The following is a 22,313-nucleotide window of genomic DNA, read 5'->3' as shown; positions in this document are numbered from 1 at the left end:
TACTGTTGTTCACAACTCGGTCCGGTTATATAGTCGAATAGTGGCTAACTTTAAACTCCATGTTAAATGTGAACACCTCCATGTGAAACCGAAATATGAAAATCGCTCATGCAGTTAGAATAGAGCAGCGCATTTTTCGATTTCGATCCTCGTAAATGCTATGTTGATAAACAAATGACGCCATATTGATTTTGATTTTGGGTTGCCTATATTCAATTGATGTCTAACCCCTGGTTCGATCGCCTCTGAGTGGGTGTTGGTGAGATTTGATTCGCGTTTGACAGCCGAGGAAGCTGCTGATTCTGTTTGCCTTCCGCACACATAGTGATCCCCGATTTTTGAAATTAATCGTTCATCCACTAATCGAATACTTTTAAGCAGTTTCTTATTCGATACGATTAATCGATCCAAATAATCGATTAATCGATTAATCGTCACACTGAGAGAAATAATTAGTTAGACTAATATTTCTCATTTGTTAGAAAGTGTTCATTACGCCTGAAAATCAATTATTACCTTTTACGCTCCCCTAAACTCGTAAACGAAGCTCATCTCGCATCGACGGCATTGAGCTTCTTTTAGGAGTTTAGGAGAGCGTCAAAGACAATTATGTATTGATTTTCAGGATAAAACTGCAGCGGCTGTACGGTTTTTTTTGCTCTGGGTTTGAATCGATTAATCGATGTAAATTATTCGTTCGCTTCGATTATTGGTTGTGCAGTATTCGTTCGATTAATAATCGATTTCTGTAGGAAGTATTCGATTAATCGATTAATCGAACGATTATCGGGGATCACTACGCACACAGTTGCGGCTGAGCAAACCTTTCGTGCTGTTGTTGTTTATTTTAATCCTTCGGACTTTCGTGTGCGTGTGTGGTTGTAAGAAGTCACGGACAGCTTCAAGGTGTGGGTTTTATTGTTGTGCTTTTTCGGCTGTGTTTGAAACAGATCAATCGCGTCAAAGCACAAAGAGCCAAGACGTAGAAAAACATAAGCTGGGAGTTGTTTTCGCTTTTCGTCGTTGTCACAGTCGGTCGGTAGTGCTTAGAATTCGAGAGGCAGCGTAGCAGCAGCAGCAGCAGCAGCGCAATATTTTCACTAAAAGAAGCGAACGCGAACGGAACGAATCGGTGCAAATCAGTGATCAAAATTGTGAAGGGGTAAACACAAAAGCAAACCACCTATACTATGGCCATCAGTCTTAGTTTGGAGGATGGTGCCCCGGAGAACTTCAGGACATCGATTTTAAACGATGAGTACGGTTTGCACCTGAGCGTTTGTACCGTTCAGTGTCCACTATGCAGAAACCAGAAGCTTCACTTCCATTGCGAAAGATGCGTTCGCAATGGAGAATTTATGCACTCGACGCACCATATCATGGAGAGGTAAATTACGGCAGCAAAAGCGTTTGCATTTTCTACACGGGGCACTTCATTTGGAAGAGCGACAGAATTGGAGTGGAATGTTATGATGTTGCCGAAGCAGAAAAATTGAAAATGGAGTCGCCCTCGTCTTATTTAGTGGCTGTTGTGTGGGAGACACGGACTGTTTGGATGTGCATTTCACTGACTGATGGTGAAATAAGTTCCGAAGTTGGCGTCGCGTTTGACGTAAGATTATTTGCCCAAAAGTGAATCCATAAATGGATGAACAGGAAGGTTGATAAAATGTACTCGTCCAGTTTGAAAATCTAATTTTTCAGCACCCAAATTTTTTTTCCCAGTGTGTGCAATGTAAGCTACCAGCCTCCGACTAGATTAAACTCAGTTCCACGGTGCGTGATTAATGATTGCGATTTCTTTTTTTTTACAACTTATCATCGTTCGTCTAATCTTCGTCACTCGCATCTGTACACTCTTTCCAGTTACGACAAAAATCGTTCCACTAACGACAGTCATCTTCCATCATTCAACGAACTCGTAGATCACGAACGATGCGGTAATGCTGTTCCCAAGAAAGATTAGCAATGATGCTTCGGAAGAATTTCGTTATAGAACGCTTTCAAAACTCGATAATTAACCTTCTTATCAGCGCAATCGTTAATCCCAGACTACAACAAATTCCGATTTCCTTCCAGATTCTCCGAGAAACGTCATCGCCAAAAGAATCTCATGGCCGCAATTGGCACACTGGAGAGCAAAATCGAACCGCTTATAATGCGCCGGAAGCTCAACTGCCAGCTGCGGGAGGAGATAAAGCAAACTTCGGAACGGATTTCCTATGTTCGGTGTTTGATGGCCGAAAAGCGGGACAACCTAAGCCGTTTGCAGGCGCTCAAAAAGGAGCTGCACGAGTCGAATCGACTCCTGCGGATGAAGCTGCCCCGCTGCGATGTTAAGGTGAAAACGATGGGCGGATATGTGAGTGCGAAGCTGGAGGAAAGTGAAAGGCGACGAGCTCAGCTGACGGAGTTGCAGGAAAAGCTGAAACAACTCAAGCGGGATAGTGTCGAGAAGTTGGTTAAATATATCTTTCCGATTTCACGCGCCATCAGCAACAAAAGTAGCTTATCGAGTAGCGACGGGGAGACCAAGAATACGATAATCGAAATATCGGAAGCAAGCAGGACGGCCTACGTGCGGGGGAAATGGATTCTCCAGGATAGTTTCGGCGAGGTTCAGCACATCATTGTGGCTCCCACGTTGCCGGGTAATGGTAATTACTCCATGTACCATGACTGGGGCATTATGAGGGCTGCTTCGGATGCCAATTTCAATGGGAAGAGTGGCGACGACGCAATTAAGTTGGTGGGAAGCCGGAATCCTGCGCATATAATTGCAGCTGCTTTGACCTACACTACTCAGCTAGTTCAGATCATTTCATTCTATCTGGATGTTCGCACACCTTACAAGTTATCGTACAGTGACTTCTGTACAACTGCTCTCTCCGAAACACAGTTCAATAGGAAGGTTGCACGCCTGAATGCAAATATTTTGTACCTGTGTTACACACAAGGCTGTCGCCTGGGCGAAGCGCGGCCGACACAAACCCTCAAAAATATCCTGCGGTTGTTAAATCCGTCGCAGTCTGATCTTGGTCGGTTTGGACCAACGGACAGAAATTTTTGTCTGAACGAATTGGCAGAGTCCGTCTTGACGCAGCATTTGGGAGGAGGAGGAGACGATTCAGACTCGGATGGTGGGTTTCACGAGCCAGGCAATAAGAGCCGTTGCATTAATCGTGTTTTTTTTCCAGATGAACTAAACATTCGCCAGGAGTGGGAATCCATTCCCAGCAATCTCCCGCAAGCATCGGAAACCAACGCAATGCTACTGGCTGGGCCGGGTAGCGGCGGGGGTTACATTGCCTACGGCAATACCTATCATTACCATCAACCACAGCACCAGGTCACCACGACCAGTCTGGTGACAAGTGCGGTCGCCTCGGTGACTTCGTTCTGGAAGGGCTGGACCGGAAAATAAAGGCAGAGCGACCGAGCAATACCAAGACGATACCAAGAAGCTGCGCTTTTTCTTTCGACAAGATTATTTGCTAAAACACGTATGAAATGTGATATGTAAGCTGATACTAGAGGAGCGTTTGGAATATTGATGGAGGTACACTCCCTTCCCAAAAGCCAGGTAAATCTGTGTGAAATGTTAGCTGTTGTCAGCTATAGATGTTTTATTTTTTAAGAATCGTAGATGTTAATAGAAAGCCGTCTAGACTGCATTTTTTCAAAGCTAAATCTGCGCAAAGCCGTTTATTGTGTCCGAAATCCGTTTCTGTTTCGAGTTGTCGATCCCTTGAGTTTGAAAAGAAGGAAGGAAGGAAGGTATTGAATTAGAGAGACTTTAAACTCTGAGAGTTCATTCGTCTCTATGAAAAGAATGGAACCAATCTTCTTACATACGGACAACTTCAAAAAATATGTGTTGCATGTTGGCCATTGAATAGAACCCCCAAAAGATAACAGTTTATTTTTTTATTTTTCGTGGTGATTCGATAATGGCAAATTCCAAATGTAGGTCAAGATTTATTTATCAACCAGCTGATCCGGCAAGCTTCGTCCCGCCCAAAATTTTTTTTCCGTTATCATATTCACGTTTTCTTACTAAGCGCACGTTCATGGTTCCAATCGCAGAACTGTTCATTGATTGATCTTTTAATCTACCCTTTAAAATTACATTTTACTATAAATTTCCTAGTACTTCTACCAAAACTCTTCATTATAATATCAAATTATTTTCAGACACAATTCTCGAAGATTTTTCAATCACTTGCAAATAACATGTTTCTCCGTTACATGGAATAAATGTTTGATACAGAAAATATGATAGAATAAAGACAGTCCTAAATTCAATTCCTTTTTCGAGTTTTGCTCTTATCAACACATTTGGTGATCCATTTTTTTTTATATAGATAGGGGGCTGTCCACATACCACGCGGACAACTTTAGGGGGTAGAGGGTATCAAAATGTCCACGCTGGACCACGGAGAGGGGGGAGGGGGTATAGACTATGTCCACGCGGGCACGAAGAATAAATATTTTTTCAAATATAATCACCGATACATTCTAAATTGAATAAAAACTGTTCCGTATTCAAGAATTTTAAAACTCCGCCCAACCTGAGTATTCCGTAATTATCAATAATCTGATTATTCATTCGTCTTCCTAAGTTCGAAGCCGCCGGACGCATATATTTCGTTATCGTGTATCGTTGAAGTGATACCGTTATTCTCGTGGCTGGTCAAGTGATTGTGCACAATAACGGGATTCCCTAGATTGTAACTGGATTGCATTGAAGCGGACACAACAAAGAGGAGGAAGAAGACCTACAGCGCGGGCGCTGTGTGCTGTGTGCTGGTGAATTTATCGCCTCTCGTCATCGACACCATTATCGTACTGTGGTGCGATACACCGGTTCAGCTGCACCGAAGGATTGATACGCGTTGGAGATTATCCGCATTGGTGTGGTGTGCATTATAAGTATCAATAATTTTATTAGGTTAAGTTTATTAGGTTTAGAAAGAAAAAACAAACAAAAAATTGAAAAATTAACTAAAAAGTGTACATCTGCCACTTTAAATGGCAGATGAAGAAGGAACCGTTGACATGGAGATTGAATCCACTGTCTACCCCTCCATATCTACGGGAGCTGGAAAGTCGCTTAAACGCGATCCCCCTTCGGATGTCTCTTTAGAGGGAGAGTTAAGCCACCTAAACAAGCCCCCCTCAAGAAAATTTGCAAACCTTTCCTCTTCACCCCCTCAATCTCCTGCTCCCGCTTCCGATCAACTCCCGAACTTGCCTCCCAGCCCTACTGTTCCTGATCCCGCTCAACAATCGACCTCGACCTCCCCCTCAGTTGTTTCCTCTCCTCGTGTCAAGGTCTATCCAGAAGATTCACCTGGATCTGGCCCATGGGTTGTTTTCTTTCGGCCCAAACCAAAAGGAAAATCTCTAAATGTCATTCAAATTTCTAAAGATCTGGCAAGATATTATTCCTCCGTGGTCGAAATTAGAAAGGTTAGACCGAACAAACTGCGTGTTGTCGTGGCTAATCGGAAGCACGCTAACGATATTGTTGTCGACAATCGTTTTGTAATAGAATATCGCGTATATGTGCCCTGCCATAACGTAGAAATTGCGGGGGTGATTACAGAAACGGGTCTGACGCGCGAAATAATAAAAGAGGGAGATGGCAGATTTAAACAGCTCCCTTTGAAGCAAATTAAAATTTTGGACTGCCAGCAACTTGGAAAAGTTTCCCAGAATAGGGAAGAAAAAAAATTCACGCCGTCCGACTCGTTTCGAGTAACTTTTGCTGGTTCCGCCCTCCCTGACTACGTTATGGTGGATAAATTAAGGCTTTCAGTGCGACTCTTCGTGCCAAAGCCCATGACTTGCAACAAATGCAAGTCAGTTGGTCATACAGCAGACTATTGCGCCAACAAGGAGCGCTGTGCCACTTGCGGAGAGCAACATGAGGGGAAATCCTGCAGTGCGACTGAGCATAAATGTCGGGGGATCCCCACAAGAGCTCTCAGCTTGTGAAACTTATAAGAGTCGCTGGGATAAACAGAAGCGCTCTTTGAAGGAACGCTCGAAGCGCACTTTTGCGGAAATTTTGAAGGGCGCTTCTCCACCGGCTCAAGAACAACAACCAATCAACACATAAAATGCCTTCGCCACGTTACCCGTTGACGAAATGGAAGCGAACACAGCTCACGGGGGCACATTTTTTATTTTATTTCCCAAGGGAATCCCCGGCGCAAAAATGTGACCACTCCCAAAATTCAATCACAAGTCCCTCCGGTGATATCCCCTGTTAGCTTGCCTAAAAAATCGAGTGCAGCGGACAAGCAAAATCAGGTTCCTCCTGGCTTCCGTGGCAATAGTTCACCTTCGAACGACCCAGCACTCGAGGGGACATCAAAAACCCCAACTGTCCCTGTTTTTCCGTCCAGCTCAACTTCCCAATCGGGATTTATAAAGTTGTCTGACCTTTTGGATCAAATCTTCAAGTGTTTTAATGTTTCCGACTCCATCAGAACCATTGTCATCTCAATGCTTCCAGTATTAAAGACAATTTTACAGCAATTGATGCAAACATGGCCCCTCCTTGCAATGATTATCTCTCTTGATGTCTAATTCAAATAGAGAGGTCGGAGATATCACTGTTTTACAGTGGAATTGTCGTAGTCTTATACCTAAATTGGATACGTTCAAATTTTTAATTCATAACTTCAACTGTGATGTTTTTGCTCTGTCCGAAACTTGGCTCTTTTCTCAAAATGATCTCTCTTTCCACGATTTTAATATTATACGCTTGGACCGTGATGACAGATACGGAGGGGTGCTATTGGGGATCAATAAGTGCCACTCATTTTTTCGAATTGACCTTCCACCTATTGGAGGGATTGAAGCTGTTGCTTGTCATGCAAACATCAGAGGAAAAGACCTCTGTATTGTCAGCTTGTATTGGCCTCCGAGAGCTGCGGTTAGCCGCAAGCAACTTGTTGACATGTGCTCACTTCTTCCTGAGCCACGATTGATCTTGGGAGACTTCAACTCTCACGGAACTGCCTGGGGGGAACAGTACGACGACAATCGTTCATTGTTGATATATGACCTTTGTAACAGCATCAATATGACCGTTTTGAACACTGGGGAAACAACACGTGTACCTAAACCTCCTGCTAACCCAAGTGCTCTTGACCTCTTGACCTTGCTCGAATTCACTATCGTTAGATTGCAAGTGGAATGTAATCCAGGACCCCAACGGTAGTGATCACTTGCCAATCAAAATTTCCATCACCATTGGGTCGAATTCTTCTGAATCTATAAACATGGCATATGACCTCACAAGACACATTGACTGGAAAAAATATGCGGACGCGATTACTCTAGCCATCAATTCCAGAGATGGTTTACCTCCATTGGAGGAGTATAACTTCCTTTCTCGTTTGATATATGACAGCGCGGTTCGCGCTCAAACGAAACCCATCCCAGGCTCCACTATTCGTCGAAGGCTTCCCAATCCAAGGTGGGATAGCCAATGTTCCAAGCTTTATCAGGATAAATCGAACGCATTCAAAGCTTTTCGGAAACGTGGAACCATTGAAAATTTTCAATCGTATTTGGACCTTGAAAATCAATTTAAAAATTTGATCAAAGGGAAAAAACGTGCTTATTGGCGAAATTTCGTGGGAGGTTTGTCACGAGAAACGTCAATGAAAAAATTATGGAAAGTGGCTCGAAACATGAGAAATCGCTCTTCAACGAATGAAAGCGAAGAATATTCACATCGATGGATTTTCAATTTTGCACGGAAGGTTTGTCCCGATTCCGCTCCTGTGCAAAAAATTGTTCGAGATATACCACAAGATAGGTGCGATCTTGATTCCGATTTTTCGATGGTAGAATTCTCTCTTGCTCTCCTTTCTTGTAACAATTCGGCTCCAGGAACGGATAGAATTAAGTTCAACTTGTTAAAAAACCTCCCTGATGTGGCGAAACATCGCTTGTTGAATTTATTCAATCGGTTCATGGAGCATAATATTGTTCCAGATAATTGGAGACAAGTAAGAGTTATAGCTATTCAAAAACCCGGAAGGCCCGCGTCCGACTTCGTACCGCCCAATAGCAATGCTGTCTTGTATACGGAAATTGTTGGAGAAAATGATCTTGTTTCGCCTTGATCGATGGGTTGAAACGAATGGCCTACTCTCAGATACACAATATGGGTTCCGCAGGGGCAAGGGGACGAATGATTGTCTTGCGTTGCTTTCTTCAGAAATTCAAATGGCTTACGCCGAAAAAAAACAAATGGCTTCAGTATTCTTGGACATAAAGGGGGCCTTTGATTCTGTTTCAATAGAGGTGTTGTCAGACAAATTACACTCTCAGGCGGCAGACCCCTATTGAATAATATGTTATATAACTTGCTTTGTGAGAAACATTTGAACTTTTCTCACGGGGATTCGACAGTAAATCGGGTCTCCTACATGGGCCTCCCCCAGGGCTCATGTTTAAGCCCCCTTTTGTACAACTTCTATGTAAGCGACATCGACAATTGCCTTACACAAAATTGCAGCCTAAGACAACTTGCAGATGATGGAGTGGTGTCGGTCGTAGGATCAAACGAATCCGACCTGCAAGGACCCTTACAAGATACATTGAACAATTTTTCAACCTGGGCCATTGGGCTAGGGATCGAATTCCCCACGGAGAAAACAGAGATGGTGGTTTTTTCTAGGAAGCATAGACCAGCAAAACCAAAGCTTCAACTTTTGGGTAAACCGATCACTCATGCTATGTCATTCAAGTATCTTGGGGTCTGGTTCGACTCCAAATGTACTTGGGGGGCCCATATTAGGTATCTGAGTAAAAAATGTCAACAAAGAATAAACTTTCTCCGTACAATTACCGGTACCTGGTGGGGAGCCCATCCCGAAGATCTTATAATGTTGTATCGAACAACTATTCTCTCAGTGATGGAGTATGGCAGTTTCTGTTTTCAATGAGCTGCCAAAACACACCTCATTAAACTCGAGCGAATTCAGTATCTTTGTTTCCGTATTGCGTTGGGATGTATGCCCTCAACGCATACCATGAGCCTCGAGGTTTTGGCAGGCCTACTCCCACTAAAAGAACGCTTCAATTTATTATCTCTTCGGTTCCTCATCCGGTGTAAGGTCATGAACCCATTGGTGATCAGAAATTTTGAGCAGCTGATCGAGCTAAATTTTCACTCCGGATTCATGAGTTCATATCATGAATTCATCTCCATGCAGGTTGATCCTTCTTCGTATATTCCCAACCGTGTTTGTTTCCCTGACTACATCAATTCCTCTGTGCATTTTGATCTGTCCATGAAGCAAGATATCCATGGATATTCAGATTACCAACGATCGAGGATCGCTCCAACGATCTTCGATGAAAAATATAGGGGTATCAATTGTGATGATATGTACTTTACTGATGGGTCCACTATAAATGAGTCCACAGGATTTGGAGTGTTCAACGAATTTTTTAGCACTTCACACAGTCTTCAGAATCCTTGCTCAGTGTATATTGCTGAATTGGCAGCAATTCATTGGGCGCTGGACAGCGTCGCCTCACGACCTGTTGAACACTATTACATTGTAACGGATAGTCTTAGCTCTGTCGAAGCTATCCGTTCAGTGAGGCCGGAAAAGCACTCGCCGTACTTCCTTGAGAGAATACGAGAAATTTTGACGGACCCAGACAAAGGTAATGACAGACGCTGTTATGTCATTACCTTTGTCTGGGTCCCTTCACATTGCTCAATTCCGGGTAATGAGAGGGCTGACTCATTAGCAAAGGTAGGTGCAATTGAAGGCGATATTTATCAGCGTCAAATCGCCTTCAATGAATTTTATTCTTTAGTCCGCAAAAATACCATCGCTAACTGGCAACGCAAATGGAACGAAGATGAATTGGGCCGGTGGCTCCACTCAATTATCCCTAAGGTTAGCCTCAAACCGTGGTTCAAAAGTCTGGACTTGAGTCGGGACTTTATTCGCACCTTCTCCCGACTCATGTCCAATCACTGTTCGTTAAACGCGCTACTCTTTCGTTTTGAGCTTGCCGACAGCAATATCTGTGCCTGTGGCCAAGGTTACCACGACATCGAACACGTTGTTTGGTCGTGCGAGGAGTATCTTGTTGCCAGATCGAATTTAGAAAACTCTCTTCGGGCTAGAGGAAGGCAGCCCAATGTGCCGGTGAGAGATGTGTTGGCTGGTTTAGACCTTGATTACATGTCCCAAATATATATCCTAAAAGTTATCGATCTTCGTGTCTGATTGTCCTTATATCCTTATATTCTCCTTTTCCTTTTCCTTCGCGAGAAATCAAATCCCTTCTATTAACAATAGAATAAGGTGAAATGTAAATGCATATTAGATATAAGATAGGTTTAATAATTGAGTGTAATGAATGTGAGTGTGAATGTGAGAGTGAACATTGTCAACATATCCTTTTATCCCTTCCTTTTCCTGAAGAAAATATGTCACCCTTCTAAACTCGAGTAGACCGCGAGTAATCGGTTTTCTACACCATTAACATTAGAATTAAGGAAAAATGTTTATATATACTTGTACAAATACAGTCAGGAGTTTGGCTCCTTTAAACTTATGTAACTGAGCCTGTAAAAATAAACGATTTAATAAAAAAAAATATAATCTGATTAAGTTGCTTGAGAGTACTTCATATATTTTTAATAAATCATTGGACTTTTTCACTGAATTCCATATTCGAAAAAAAACTCACGTAAACTCCAATGTAACATTTTCGTCAACTCGAGAAGACCCGAACATTATTGTCTTAAAAGCTTTATCGCTACTTACACCACTAGCAGTCAAGAATAACTCTGAAAAACCAATCGTAACTGTTGTTCCGTGATTTGAGATTAAAATTGAAGCCTCGGAGCGAAAAATGTTACATTGGACGTTTTGACTGCTCGCGTTTGCACATTGGTCTCATTACGTTGCACGACAAAAATTTGAAACAAACTACTAAACGACAATCCAAATATCAGAATTTTGTTCTAAAGACAGATTATCATTGTTATCAATCGTTGAATTGCAATGAAATGGATAACAACACCCGAAAGAAACAAAAACTCAAAACGACCGATGCACGACTTCGTTTTGTTTTGACTGCTTTGTTACTTCGGAAAGTGGCGTCCGAAGTAACAGCCGGGTGCTTAAAATCCTAATCTATACATTGGATATTTTTTGTATCGGCGATGAAAAGATGAAGAAGAGAGATACGTGAACGATTGTTTTTGTAATTCTTTCAATGATTGAAAACTAATAGCGTGCACCCATTAACTCGATTTGTTTACATTTGTTACATAGGACCTGTTCAAAAGTTACGCGACAATTCCACAATGGTTGAGTTTTCATGATATTACGAATATGTTTTTTCCATCGAATATAATTTTCTATAGACTTTTTTTCACTTTTTTCAAACTCAAACTTTTCAAACTTTCAAAGAAGTGTAAATTATTGTATGTGGTTGGATAAAGTTTTCAGTATGATTCCTGTGGTGGCTGATAGCAGACATACGACCGCAAAGGATTAATGAATTGCAGAATGATCGATAAGGATTTGAAAAATAATAAAATATTTTAATATGCTTTCAATACCCTCTGAAAATTCTCCGAACTATGGCGGAAAAGGTTTCGTATTGCGCTACCGACTAAAGGTGAATCGGAGATCCAGAGTTAAAATGAATCGGCATTTGCTGTGATCAATCATACTCCGGAGTGGGCAAAGATCTGCACTCAACAAAAAGAGGGACCAGAATGCGGCATCGAAAATTTTGAGTGGGTTTCGGAACGCTGTAATTCTGTCATAAAACGATGCATTTGTCAAAGCAATAATTGGGTCTTGTATAGAACATTTCAAAACTGTCCGTCGATTTGCTATGCGATCGTTATGTCATGAAATATGCATAATTCAAAAAGAAAGGATAATTTTTCATTCGATTTCCAGATGGAATAAGCACACTCCTGAAATGAAGCTGAGAACTCAAATTAACATTATTGTATATATGTATTATAAAGGGTGTGTCACATCAAATTGCATCACGGAAAAAACGCTGTAGAAATTCGCCCAGTAGACCGATCCGAAAATTTTAGACAGTAAAATAAAAACTATTAAACAACTTTTGGCATTTTCTTTTTATTCATACTTCGAGCCCAAGCCCGTATGCTCGCACCTTCCTCTTTACCCCGTCCATAAGGTTCTGTACAACGTCAGGTTGTAGTTTTTTTTAAACAGAAATCCATTTTCTCTTGAAGTCCGCCTCCGATTTGACAACTTTTGGGTTCTTCCGGAGGGCCTGCTTCATAATCGCCCAATATTTCTCTATTGGGCGAAGCTCCGGCGCGTTGGGCGGGTTCATTTCCTTTGGCACGAAGGTGACCCCGTTGACTTCGTACCACTCCAACACGTTCTTTGAATAGTGGCACGAAGCGAGATCCGGCCAGAAGATGGTCGGGCCCTCGTGCTGCTTCAATAGTGGTAGTAAGCGCTTCTGTAGGCACTCCTTAAGGTAAACCTGCCCGTTTACCGTGCCGGTCATCACGAAGGGGGCGCTCCGCTTTCCGCAAGAGCAGATCGCTTGCCACACCATGTACTTTTTGGCAAACTTGGATAGTTTCTGCTTGCGAATCTCCTCCGGAACGCTGAATTTGTCCTCTGCGGAGAAGAACAACAGGCCCGGCAGCTGACGAAAGTCCGCTTTGACGTAGGTTTCGTCGTCCATTACCAGGCAATGCGGCTTCGTCAGCATTTCGGTGTACAGCTTCCGGGCTCGCGTCTTCCCCACCATGTTTTGCCTTTCGTCGCGGTTAGGAGCCTTCTGAACCTTGTATGTACGCAGGCCCTCCCGCTGCTTGGTCCGCTGGACGAATGAACTTGACAAATTCAGCTTATTGGCGACATCCCACACCGAACTTCTCGGATCACGTCTAAATTGCTTAACTACGCACTTGTGATCTTTTTCACTGACGGAGCATCCATTTTTGCCGTTCTTCACCTTCCGGTCGATGGTTAGGTTCTCGAAGTATCGTTTTAGTACTCTGCTGACCGTGGATTGGACGATTCCCAGCATCTTACCGATGTCCCGATGTGACAACTCCGGATTCTCGAAATGAGTGCACAGGATTAATTCACGACGCTCTTTTTTGTTCGACGACATTTTTCCAAATTTACGAAAACTTGACAGTGAAGCATGGCCAACGTGATCAATACACTCTTATCTGATTATAAGCGAAAGCTGAAGATATAATTCCTAAAAATAAAATTTCTACAGCGTTTTTTCCGTGATGCAATTTGATGTGACACACCCTTTATGTGATATCAACAAATTTTATTGAAAAACTCCTGAACTAAAATTGTATTTGAAAATAACTTTAAACCCACTTATTTTTATTCAATTGGCGTTTGCAATCACAATTAGTAAAGCTCAAGATCAATCTTTGAAGTTGTGTAGTTTATATTCAGATGCGGATTGTTCCTCACCTGGTCAACTTTACATTACGAGTTTCCGTGTTGGCAAACTAGATAGCCTGCACATTTTCGCTGATAATGGAAAAACAAAGAAAATCTTGTTAACTCAAAAGTATTTCAAAATCAAATTAAACATGTGCTTTGTCATGCTACTCATTTCTCTACCGTACAACAACAATGAGCCACAGAAAAGCTGTACAGCAGGGTACAGCTAGTAAAATTCGCAATAAAATAAACTTAAATAGAATTCAGGCGCAATTCAGTTATTTCCTTAATTATTAAAAAAGGAAAAATGTTCACGTGGACAAAGGGGGGTATGGGTATGAAAATGTCTACGCTTTTCCACGGTGGAGAGGGGGGAGTCTAAAATCGTGATTTTTCTGTCCACGTGGTATGTGGACAGCCCCTAGAAGAAGATATAGGAGTGCGTTTTGTCATATTGAAATCCATTTCCACTTTTGAACAAAGATGGATTTCGTTACCGCAAACATCAAATGGACTAACAACGCTTGTCAATATGCAATTGTAGAATATATTGCGATATGCGAATTTGAATTTGCTTAATTTTTTCATTTTCCTTCAGAGTTTTCCGAAAATTTTCAATTGTCATGTTTGGTTGAAATATGTGCATTATTTTCACTGGACTCCCTCTCCATTTCAGAGGAGAGAGAGGTGTCATACCATCATAGAAACATTTCTCGTATCCAAAAACCCTCACATCTCAAATTTGGCTCCATTTGCTTGATTAGTTCTCGGGTCATGTAGAAGTTTGTGTTTCATTTGTATGGCAGCCCCCTTGCTTTTAGAGAAGGGAAAGGATTGTCAAACCACCATATAAACAATTATTGCCCTCTAAATTCTCCAATTTGTTTTCGTTTGCTTGATTAATTCATGAGTTAAGCAGAGTTTTTTTTCATTTGTATGGCAGAGGAGGAATGTCTAACTACCATAGAAACATTTATTGCACCCTAAAACCTCTTCATGCCAAATTTGGTTTCGTTTGCTTGATTAGTTCTCGAGTAATGCAGAAATTTGTGTTTCATTTGTATGGTAGTCTCTCCTTAGAGACGGGGGAGGAGTGTCGAACCACCATGGAGACGATTATCGATCCCTAAAAACTTTATATGTCAAGTTTGATTCCATTTGCTTGATTAGTTCTGGAGTTATTCAGTCAGTCTTTACATAGGGGGAGGAGTGTCAAACCATCACATTTATTGCTCCCCAAAAGGTCTCGAGGAGGGGTCTCGAACTATCATAAGAACCTTCCCCGGCCTCAAAAACCAGTGCAAGAAGGATGATCAATCCCTTTTCGGGTACTCAAAATTGACTTGAGACATTTCATGATGTAGACGTTTCCTCCAATTTACCACATGTCTGTTCTTGAACAACTTTAATCTGGCATCGAAATCTCAACTCACAGAAATCACTTAAATAATATTATTCCGGTTGAACTTAGGCGCTTCCTAGGATCAAGTGTTACGAAGCGAAGCGTTTCAGAAACATCTTTCACTGCGAATGGAACCAGAATTGTATGGGGCGCGCCAACGCACAACGCATGGGCTCGACAAAACTGCACTGTTTGCTAGGGGCTGGACGACATTGAAATTTGCAAGTGGAAGGTATCGCCAAACATTTAAATTCTGAGTTAAAAACGAATGAACTTTGCAGATCAAAGAAAATTCAATCAATCTAAATGTTGAGTACATTCGAGTAACGAATTATGAAGACGGTAGACAGCGCTGGACCGGACAAATTGTAAGATATCAACTAGGAAAACGCTACTCTTCAGCAACTTCAACTTCACCAGGAGAAGTAGCGTGCAATATGCAGGATGGAAAGACCAGATCAAAGGTGTTTCGTGAACAAATAGATACATAGGGTCACTGATGAATTATAGCTTAACTTCTGTAAACAACACAAACTGCTAGGATGAACTGCGAACTATATTGCTTTAGTAGTGTGGTGACCCTATTCAATAAGTCGTCCTAGCACCTGGCTGCACTGCAAGTGCAGCAAAGTCAGTCTAAAAGTATCCTCACGTATGTAAACACATGTACAGAAATAAAGTTAAATTTAATTGATTTATTTCGTCGCGTTATTTGCTCCTCGTCATTTCCGACCCACATTTGGTGACCCCGACGTGATTGAAACGGACTCCAGTCGAAAAAACGCTAAAACTAAATCGACAATCGGATAATTTTGCTTTTATCCGAAGCAATAGACAAAATGGTGGACTCAGCTCCAGCGCAGCAAAATATTGCAGCAGTGGCAATTAAGTTGCCAGTTTTCTGGAAGAACGATCCACACATGTGGTTCGCACAGGCGGAGGCGCAATTCCATCTGGCACAGGTTACGAAAGATGAAACAAAATTTTGGCACATCATTGCAAAAATAGATCAGTCCGTAATATGCCACGTCTCGGACTTAGTGTCAAATCCTCCACTTGAAAATAAATACGATGCAGTTAAAGATCGACTGATTGCTCGTTTTGCTCTTTCGCCACAGGCGCGACTCGAACAATTACTTGGTTCTTGCGATTTGGGTGATCTTCGACCCACACATCTTCTCGCCAAGATGCAGGAAAGCTCCACGGGATTGAACGTCGACGATGCATTAATGAAGATGCTATTCCTCCAAAGGATGCCGCAAAATGTTCGAGTGGTACTGAGCATAAGTGATGGAAGTTTGCAGAAACTAGCAGAAATGGCCGATAAAATGATCGATTCATCTACGGTCACTACCGCAACTGTTCAGATTCCAGCTTAACCCACTGGGCAGAATGCTGATTACACCAATCTGAAGGAAGAAATTGAAGTTCTTACAGCCGAAATTCGACGCCTCAAGACTACCCCAGTACGAAACCGTAGTAGATCTTCTTCAAACTCGGGACCCCGTGGCGAAGACGTTTGCTGGTACCACCGTAAATATGGCAATCGAGCAGATCGTTGCAGAGAGCCTTGTTCATTCACACGTCAAAAAAACTAGTTGGTTGTCCGCCTGAATCGGCACAGGTGGGTAGCACTGTCCAAAGCCGCCGACTTGTAATTTTCGACAAAACAAGCAAGATTCGTTTCCTCATCGACACAGGCTCGGATGTGCCCATCATTCCAGCGACAAGACAGGATAGAACAGGAGCAACAGTTTCGTTTTCTCTACATGCAGCAAATGGAACAAAAATACAGACCTATGGGAGTAAATTTATCGCAGTGGATCTCGGCCTTCGACGATGTTTCAAGTGGCGCTTCCTAGTGGCAGATGTAAAAATTGCCATCATTGGTGCGGACTTGCTAGCACATTGTGGATTGCTAGTGAATCTAAACAACCGGCTCTTGATTGACGAGACAACGAAACCACGAACTACTGGTTGTTTGTCGGAAGTGCCTCTCCATGGAATAACTGCGGTGGACGCTCAACATCCGTTTCGAGACTTGCTGACATCGTATCGAGAAATATTAATTCCGTCATCAATTCAACAGGAAGTTAAGCACGATGTCACACATCATATAATTACACGGGGGCCTCCGGTGGCTTCAAAGCCGCGTCGTATGCATCCAGAAAAACTTCAAGCAGCAAAAAACGAGTTCCAAACTATGTGCGAAATGGGAATATGTCGCCCTTCGAGCAGCAGCTGGGCAAGCCCTCTCCATTGTGTTCCCAAAAAAGTGGTGAATGGAGGTTTGTGGGCGATTATCGGCGCTTGAATAAAGCTACAATCCCTGACAGGTACCCCGTACCTCACGTCCACGATCTTGTCAACAGATTCCAAGGTAAGATCATTTTCACTACGTTGGATCTTGTCAGAGCGTATTCTAATATTCCGGTGGAAACTACAGATATTCCAAAAACGGCCGTCATCACTCCTTTCGGTCTGTATGAGTTTATGCGCATGCCATTTGGCCTATGCAATGCAAGACAGACCTTCCAGCGGTTCATGCACAAACTTTTCGGAGATTTGGACTTCGTTATCGTGTTTATCGACGATATTTGTATAGCGTCAGCAAGCATGGCTGAGCATAAGGAACACGTCAAAGTTGTCCTCGAACGCCTCAAGACATACGGTCTTGTAATAAATGCCGAAAAGTGTGTTTTTTCGAAACCGCAGGTAGAGTTTCTAGGATATTTGATTGATAAGGACGGAATACGTCCAATTGCATCACGTGTTCGCGCTGTTCTTGAATATAAGATACCAACAGTGGTGAAGGATTTGCACCGGTTCCTGGCATTGATTAATGTCTACAAACGTTTCGTACCACATGCTGCAGAAGTTCAAGAGCAGTTACGAAAGCTAATTCCTGACAATCGAAAAAACGACAACAGAAAAAATTCATGGGATAAAGAAACATCTCATTGTTTCGAACGATGCAAACAATCGCTAGCCGAGGCAACATTGCTTCACTATCCCGACGCATCAAAGCCTCTTGGGCTCATGGTAGATGCATCTAACAGCGCTGCGGGCGCTGTGTTGCAACAATACGATGGTGAAAGCTGGAAACCCATTGGATTTTGACGTGGGACTACGTCTAACCGGAATATATGGAGGGTAAAATGAAAACCTAAACACAGAACATGCAGGAAAAAATGAAAGATTTCGAATGCTTATAGCTCGAACATTTCGTACTGGATAGGAGAGATGTTTGCATCACTTGATAGGGAATATTTCTACGCATCTATCGCAACTAACAAAATGTTGTTTTTCATTAGATAAACAATTGAATAACTGTAAAATATTAGGCGTTATCTAAACGCCCTAACTGCATCGTTTTGATTGGCCCGATTTACGGTTTCCCTAACACAGCTATCAAAACCAAGCAGCCTTGGGGAAATCGGCATTGCAAATACATGAAAGTAGGGGGACTTTTGTTCTCATCGAAAAATGTTCCCTAACACAGACTTTAAAACCAAGCAGCGAAATCGGCATTGCAAGCACACGAAAGAGCCTAGAGGCGAGTGAACTGAAAAGTTTAAACCCTCTTAAAGCCAAAAAGAAGAAAAAGAACACACGAAAGTAGGGGGAGCTTTTGTTCCCACCGAAATGTGTTCCCTAATAGAGATTTCTAAACCAAGGTGCCTGGAGAAATCGGTATTTCAAATTCATGCAAGTCGGGGGTATTTTTGTTCCGACTGGAATGTGTTTCCCTAACACAGACTTCAAATCCATGAAGCGTGGGGAAATCGGCATTGCGAATTCATACAAATCGGGGGTATTTTTGTTCCGATTGAAATGTGTTTCCCTAACACAGACTTCAAAACCGAGGTTTCTGGGGAAATCGGCTCTGCAAATAAATGCAAACTGCGAGTACTTTTGTCCTCGCTTGCCTTTGTGCAGAGTGGAATATGTCTGTCCTAACATGATCTTCTAAACTTAGGAACCTGGGAAAATCGTGCAGCCACTAGAAGCGAATGAACTTCCCAGTTTGAAGCAAATTCGAGATTCGAGAAGTATGTACACTTTTGGGACGTAAACTTCAGAGGGAAATGTAAAATAAAATAATCGTTTGATAATTTTTTTTTGTCTTTATTAGAAAGATTTTCAGCCTTAGGCTGGTTCATCAAACGTTTGATAATTCTTCCGTACATATATTTTGTTCTAGTCATCATACCAAACGTAAAAGGTCCGTCATTAAATTTAGGGGCTGTCCACATACCACGTGGACAACTTTAGGGGGGGTAGGGGGTATCAAAATGTCCACGCTTGTCCACGGAGAGGGGGGAGGGGGTTTAGACTATATCCACGTGGATACGAAGAATAAATAGTTTTTCACGTGTTTCACGTGGATACGAAGAATAAATAGTTTTTTCAATAGTTTCAATAAATAGTTTTTCAGTATAAATAGTTTTTCAATATTTTGATACGCTTTCAATACCCTCTGAAAATTTTACGAACAATGGCGGAAAAGGTTTCGTATTGCGCTACAGACTAAATCAGTGAATCAGAAATTCAGAGTGAAGATGAAACGGCATTTCCTGTGATCGATCATATTCCGGAGTAGGCAACGATCTGCACTCAACAAAAAAAAATGACCAGAATTCAACATCGAAAATTTTGAGTGGGTTTTGGAACGCTGTAACTGTCATAAAACGATGCATTTGTCAAAGCAATAACTGGGTCTTGTATAGAACATTTCAAAACTGTCATCGATTTGCTGCGCGTTCGTTATGTCATTAAATATCCATAATCCAAAATGAAAGGATGATTTTTCATTAGATCGAGAATATTTCTGTGAAGCAAATTCTACTGGAATTTCACTTCAATCGAATGAAAGCGAATCAATTGCGTTAATTGGATTATTACTGGCGAAGATGTTAGTGGATTTCCAGATGGAATAAGTACACTTCTGAAACAAAGCTGTGAACTTAAATTAACATTATTGTATCTATGTATTCTATGTGATATCAACACATTTTATTACAATTGTTGGAAAAATCCTGAACTAAAATTGTATTTGAAAATAATTTTAAATCCATTTATTTTTATTCGATTGGCGTTTGCAATCACACATAGTAAAGCTCAAGATCAATCTTTGAAGTTGTGTAGTTTATATTCAGATACGGACTGTTCCTCACCTGGTCAACTGTACATTACGAGTTTCCGTGTTGGAAAACTAGACAGCCTGCATATCGTCGCTGATAATTGGCGATCTAACGCAAAACGTAAACGATCGGTGAGACATCTGGATTTTGTTTTTTAACTAAAAAAATGATGATAAGGTAACCTAAAACTCAAAAACAAATCACGTATATTTTACTCCCGGACTTTCCATTTTTCAACTTGTTTTTGATTGTGCTCTCGAATTACCTTTATTGATTCAACCATTGTCAACATTTATAAAATTAACACAACACTACTGAAAGAGGTAAGAAAATAACATATCTCTCTCTCTCACTCTCTCTCTCTCTATATATATATATATATATATATATATATATATATATATATATATATATATATATATATATATATATATATATATATATATATATATATATATATATATATACTAGCTAACCCGGCAAACTTCGTCCCGCCCATTTACTTGATTAATTCTCGAAATTTGTGTTTTATTTGTATGGCAGCCACCCCTAAGAGAGGGGGGAGGGGTATCTAACCACCATAGAAACATTCATTGCACCCTAAAGTTTCCATATGCCTAATTTGGTTTAATTTGCTTGATTAATTCTCGGGTAATGCAAAAATTGTGTTTCATTTGTACGGCAGCCCCCTCTAAGAGAGGGGGAAGGAGTATCTTAACACCATAGAAACATTTATTGCATCCTAAAACCTTCACATGCCAAATTTGGTTTCATTTGCTTGATTAATTCTCGAGTAATGCAGAAATTTGTGTTTCATTTGTATGGCAGCCCCCCCTTTGAGTGGGGGAACGACTGTCTAACCATCATAGAAACATTTATTGCACCCTAAAACTTTCACATGCCAACTTTAGTTTCGTTTGATTGATTAATTTCCGAGTAATGCAAAAAATTGTGTTTCATTTGTATGGCAGCCCCCTCTAAGAGAGGGGGAAGGAGTATCTTAACACCATAGAAACATTTATTGCATCCTTAAACCTTCACATGCCAAATTTGGTTTCATTTGCTTGATTAATTCTCGAGTAATGCAGAAATTTGTGTTTCATTTGTATGGCAGCCCCCCCTTTGAGTGGGGGAACGACTGTTTAACCATCATAGAAACATTTATTGCACCCTAAAACTTTCACATGCCAACTTTAGTTTCGTTTGATTGATTAATTTCCGAGTAATGCAAAAAATTGTGTTTCATTTGTACGGCAGCCCCCTCTAAGAGAGGGGGAAGGAGTATCTTAACACCATAGAAACATTTATTGCATCCTAAAACCTTCACATGCCAAATTTGGTTTCATTTGCTTGATTAATTCTCGAGTAATGCAGAAATTTGTGTTTCATTTGTATGGCAGCCCCCCCTTTGAGTGGGGGAAGGACTGTCTAACCATCATAGAAACATTTATTGCACCCTAAAACTTTCACATGCCAACTTTGGTTTCGTTTGCTTGGTTAATTTCCGAGTAATGCAGAAATTTGTGTTTCATTTGTATGGCAGCCCCCCCTTAGAGAGGGGGGAGGGGTCTCAAAATATCACGAAAACCTTCCCCGGCCCCAAAAACCCCTACATACCAATTTTCATGTCGATCGGTTCAGTAGTTTCCGAGTCTATAAGAATCAGACAGACAAACAGACATTACTCCATTTTTATATATATATATATATATATATTTGTGTACGCGTCAAAAACTCGAAAAGTGCGGAACCGATTGAGCTGAAAGCTGGACACAACATACAACCCACTTCAAGAAGTGTTGTTACGGCATAAAAAATTGAGAAATTGGAAGAAAAATGTTTTTATATATGACCAGAGTGCGTTTCTGAAATTCTAATCTCTAATGAAAATCGACTATTCAGTAATGAATATGTGTTCTATGTGAAGGAAACATCTTTTTTTCCACGTGTTTGATAAAATCATGAACCGAAATTGTGTTTCGAAGGGATTTAAAATTTATAGATTTCCCTCGTCTATCTCTATATACATAAAAATTTTCTGTTCGTTTGTATGCGCGTTAAAAACTCGAAAAGTAGGGAACCGATTGAGTTCAAACTATGATACAATATACAAAACAACCAAACACATCTAGGATTGTTGGTACAACATAAAAAATGAAAAATTTAACTCAACCATGCATCCACTATGTGCCACAGCAAAGCGTGACAGGGTACAGCTAGTTATATATAAAATTGCGCAGAAATAAATTTCTTCTAAACTCATCGCAATCAAATAAACTTTTATGACTA

General features: G+C 41.3%; 2 protein-coding genes across 5 annotated transcripts in view; one reads left to right on the top strand and one right to left on the bottom strand.

Annotated features, from left to right (window-relative positions):
• Positions 1-22,313, bottom strand: part of LOC129764823 (phosphoserine phosphatase) — a 45,521-nt gene that overhangs the window by 8,191 nt on the left and 15,017 nt on the right. The gene's annotated exons all lie outside the window — the stretch shown is intronic.
• Positions 830-3,700, top strand: LOC129764821 (beclin 1-associated autophagy-related key regulator). 3 transcript variants are annotated; one of them, XM_055764322.1, is made up of 4 exons: positions 1,392-1,776; positions 1,867-1,940; positions 2,080-3,140; positions 3,198-3,700. In XM_055764322.1, exons 2-4 carry the CDS (start codon positions 1,936-1,938, stop codon positions 3,422-3,424), a joined length of 1,293 nt encoding a protein of 430 aa, XP_055620297.1. In that variant the 5' UTR covers positions 1,392-1,776; positions 1,867-1,935; the 3' UTR covers positions 3,425-3,700. The 3 variants fall into 3 exon arrangements, with proteins under 3 accessions (XP_055620295.1, XP_055620297.1, XP_055620296.1); XM_055764320.1 differs by lacking the exons at positions 1,392-1,776; positions 1,867-1,940 and adding an exon at positions 830-1,387; XM_055764321.1 differs by having other exon boundaries at positions 1,392-1,940.

This window comes from Toxorhynchites rutilus, chromosome 2 (assembly GCF_029784135.1).
Source record: "Toxorhynchites rutilus septentrionalis strain SRP chromosome 2, ASM2978413v1, whole genome shotgun sequence".
NCBI classification, from domain to species: Eukaryota; Metazoa; Arthropoda; class Insecta; order Diptera; family Culicidae; genus Toxorhynchites; species Toxorhynchites rutilus.
Note: the sequence above shows the minus strand (reverse complement) of the source record. Positions and strands in the feature narration are given on the sequence as shown.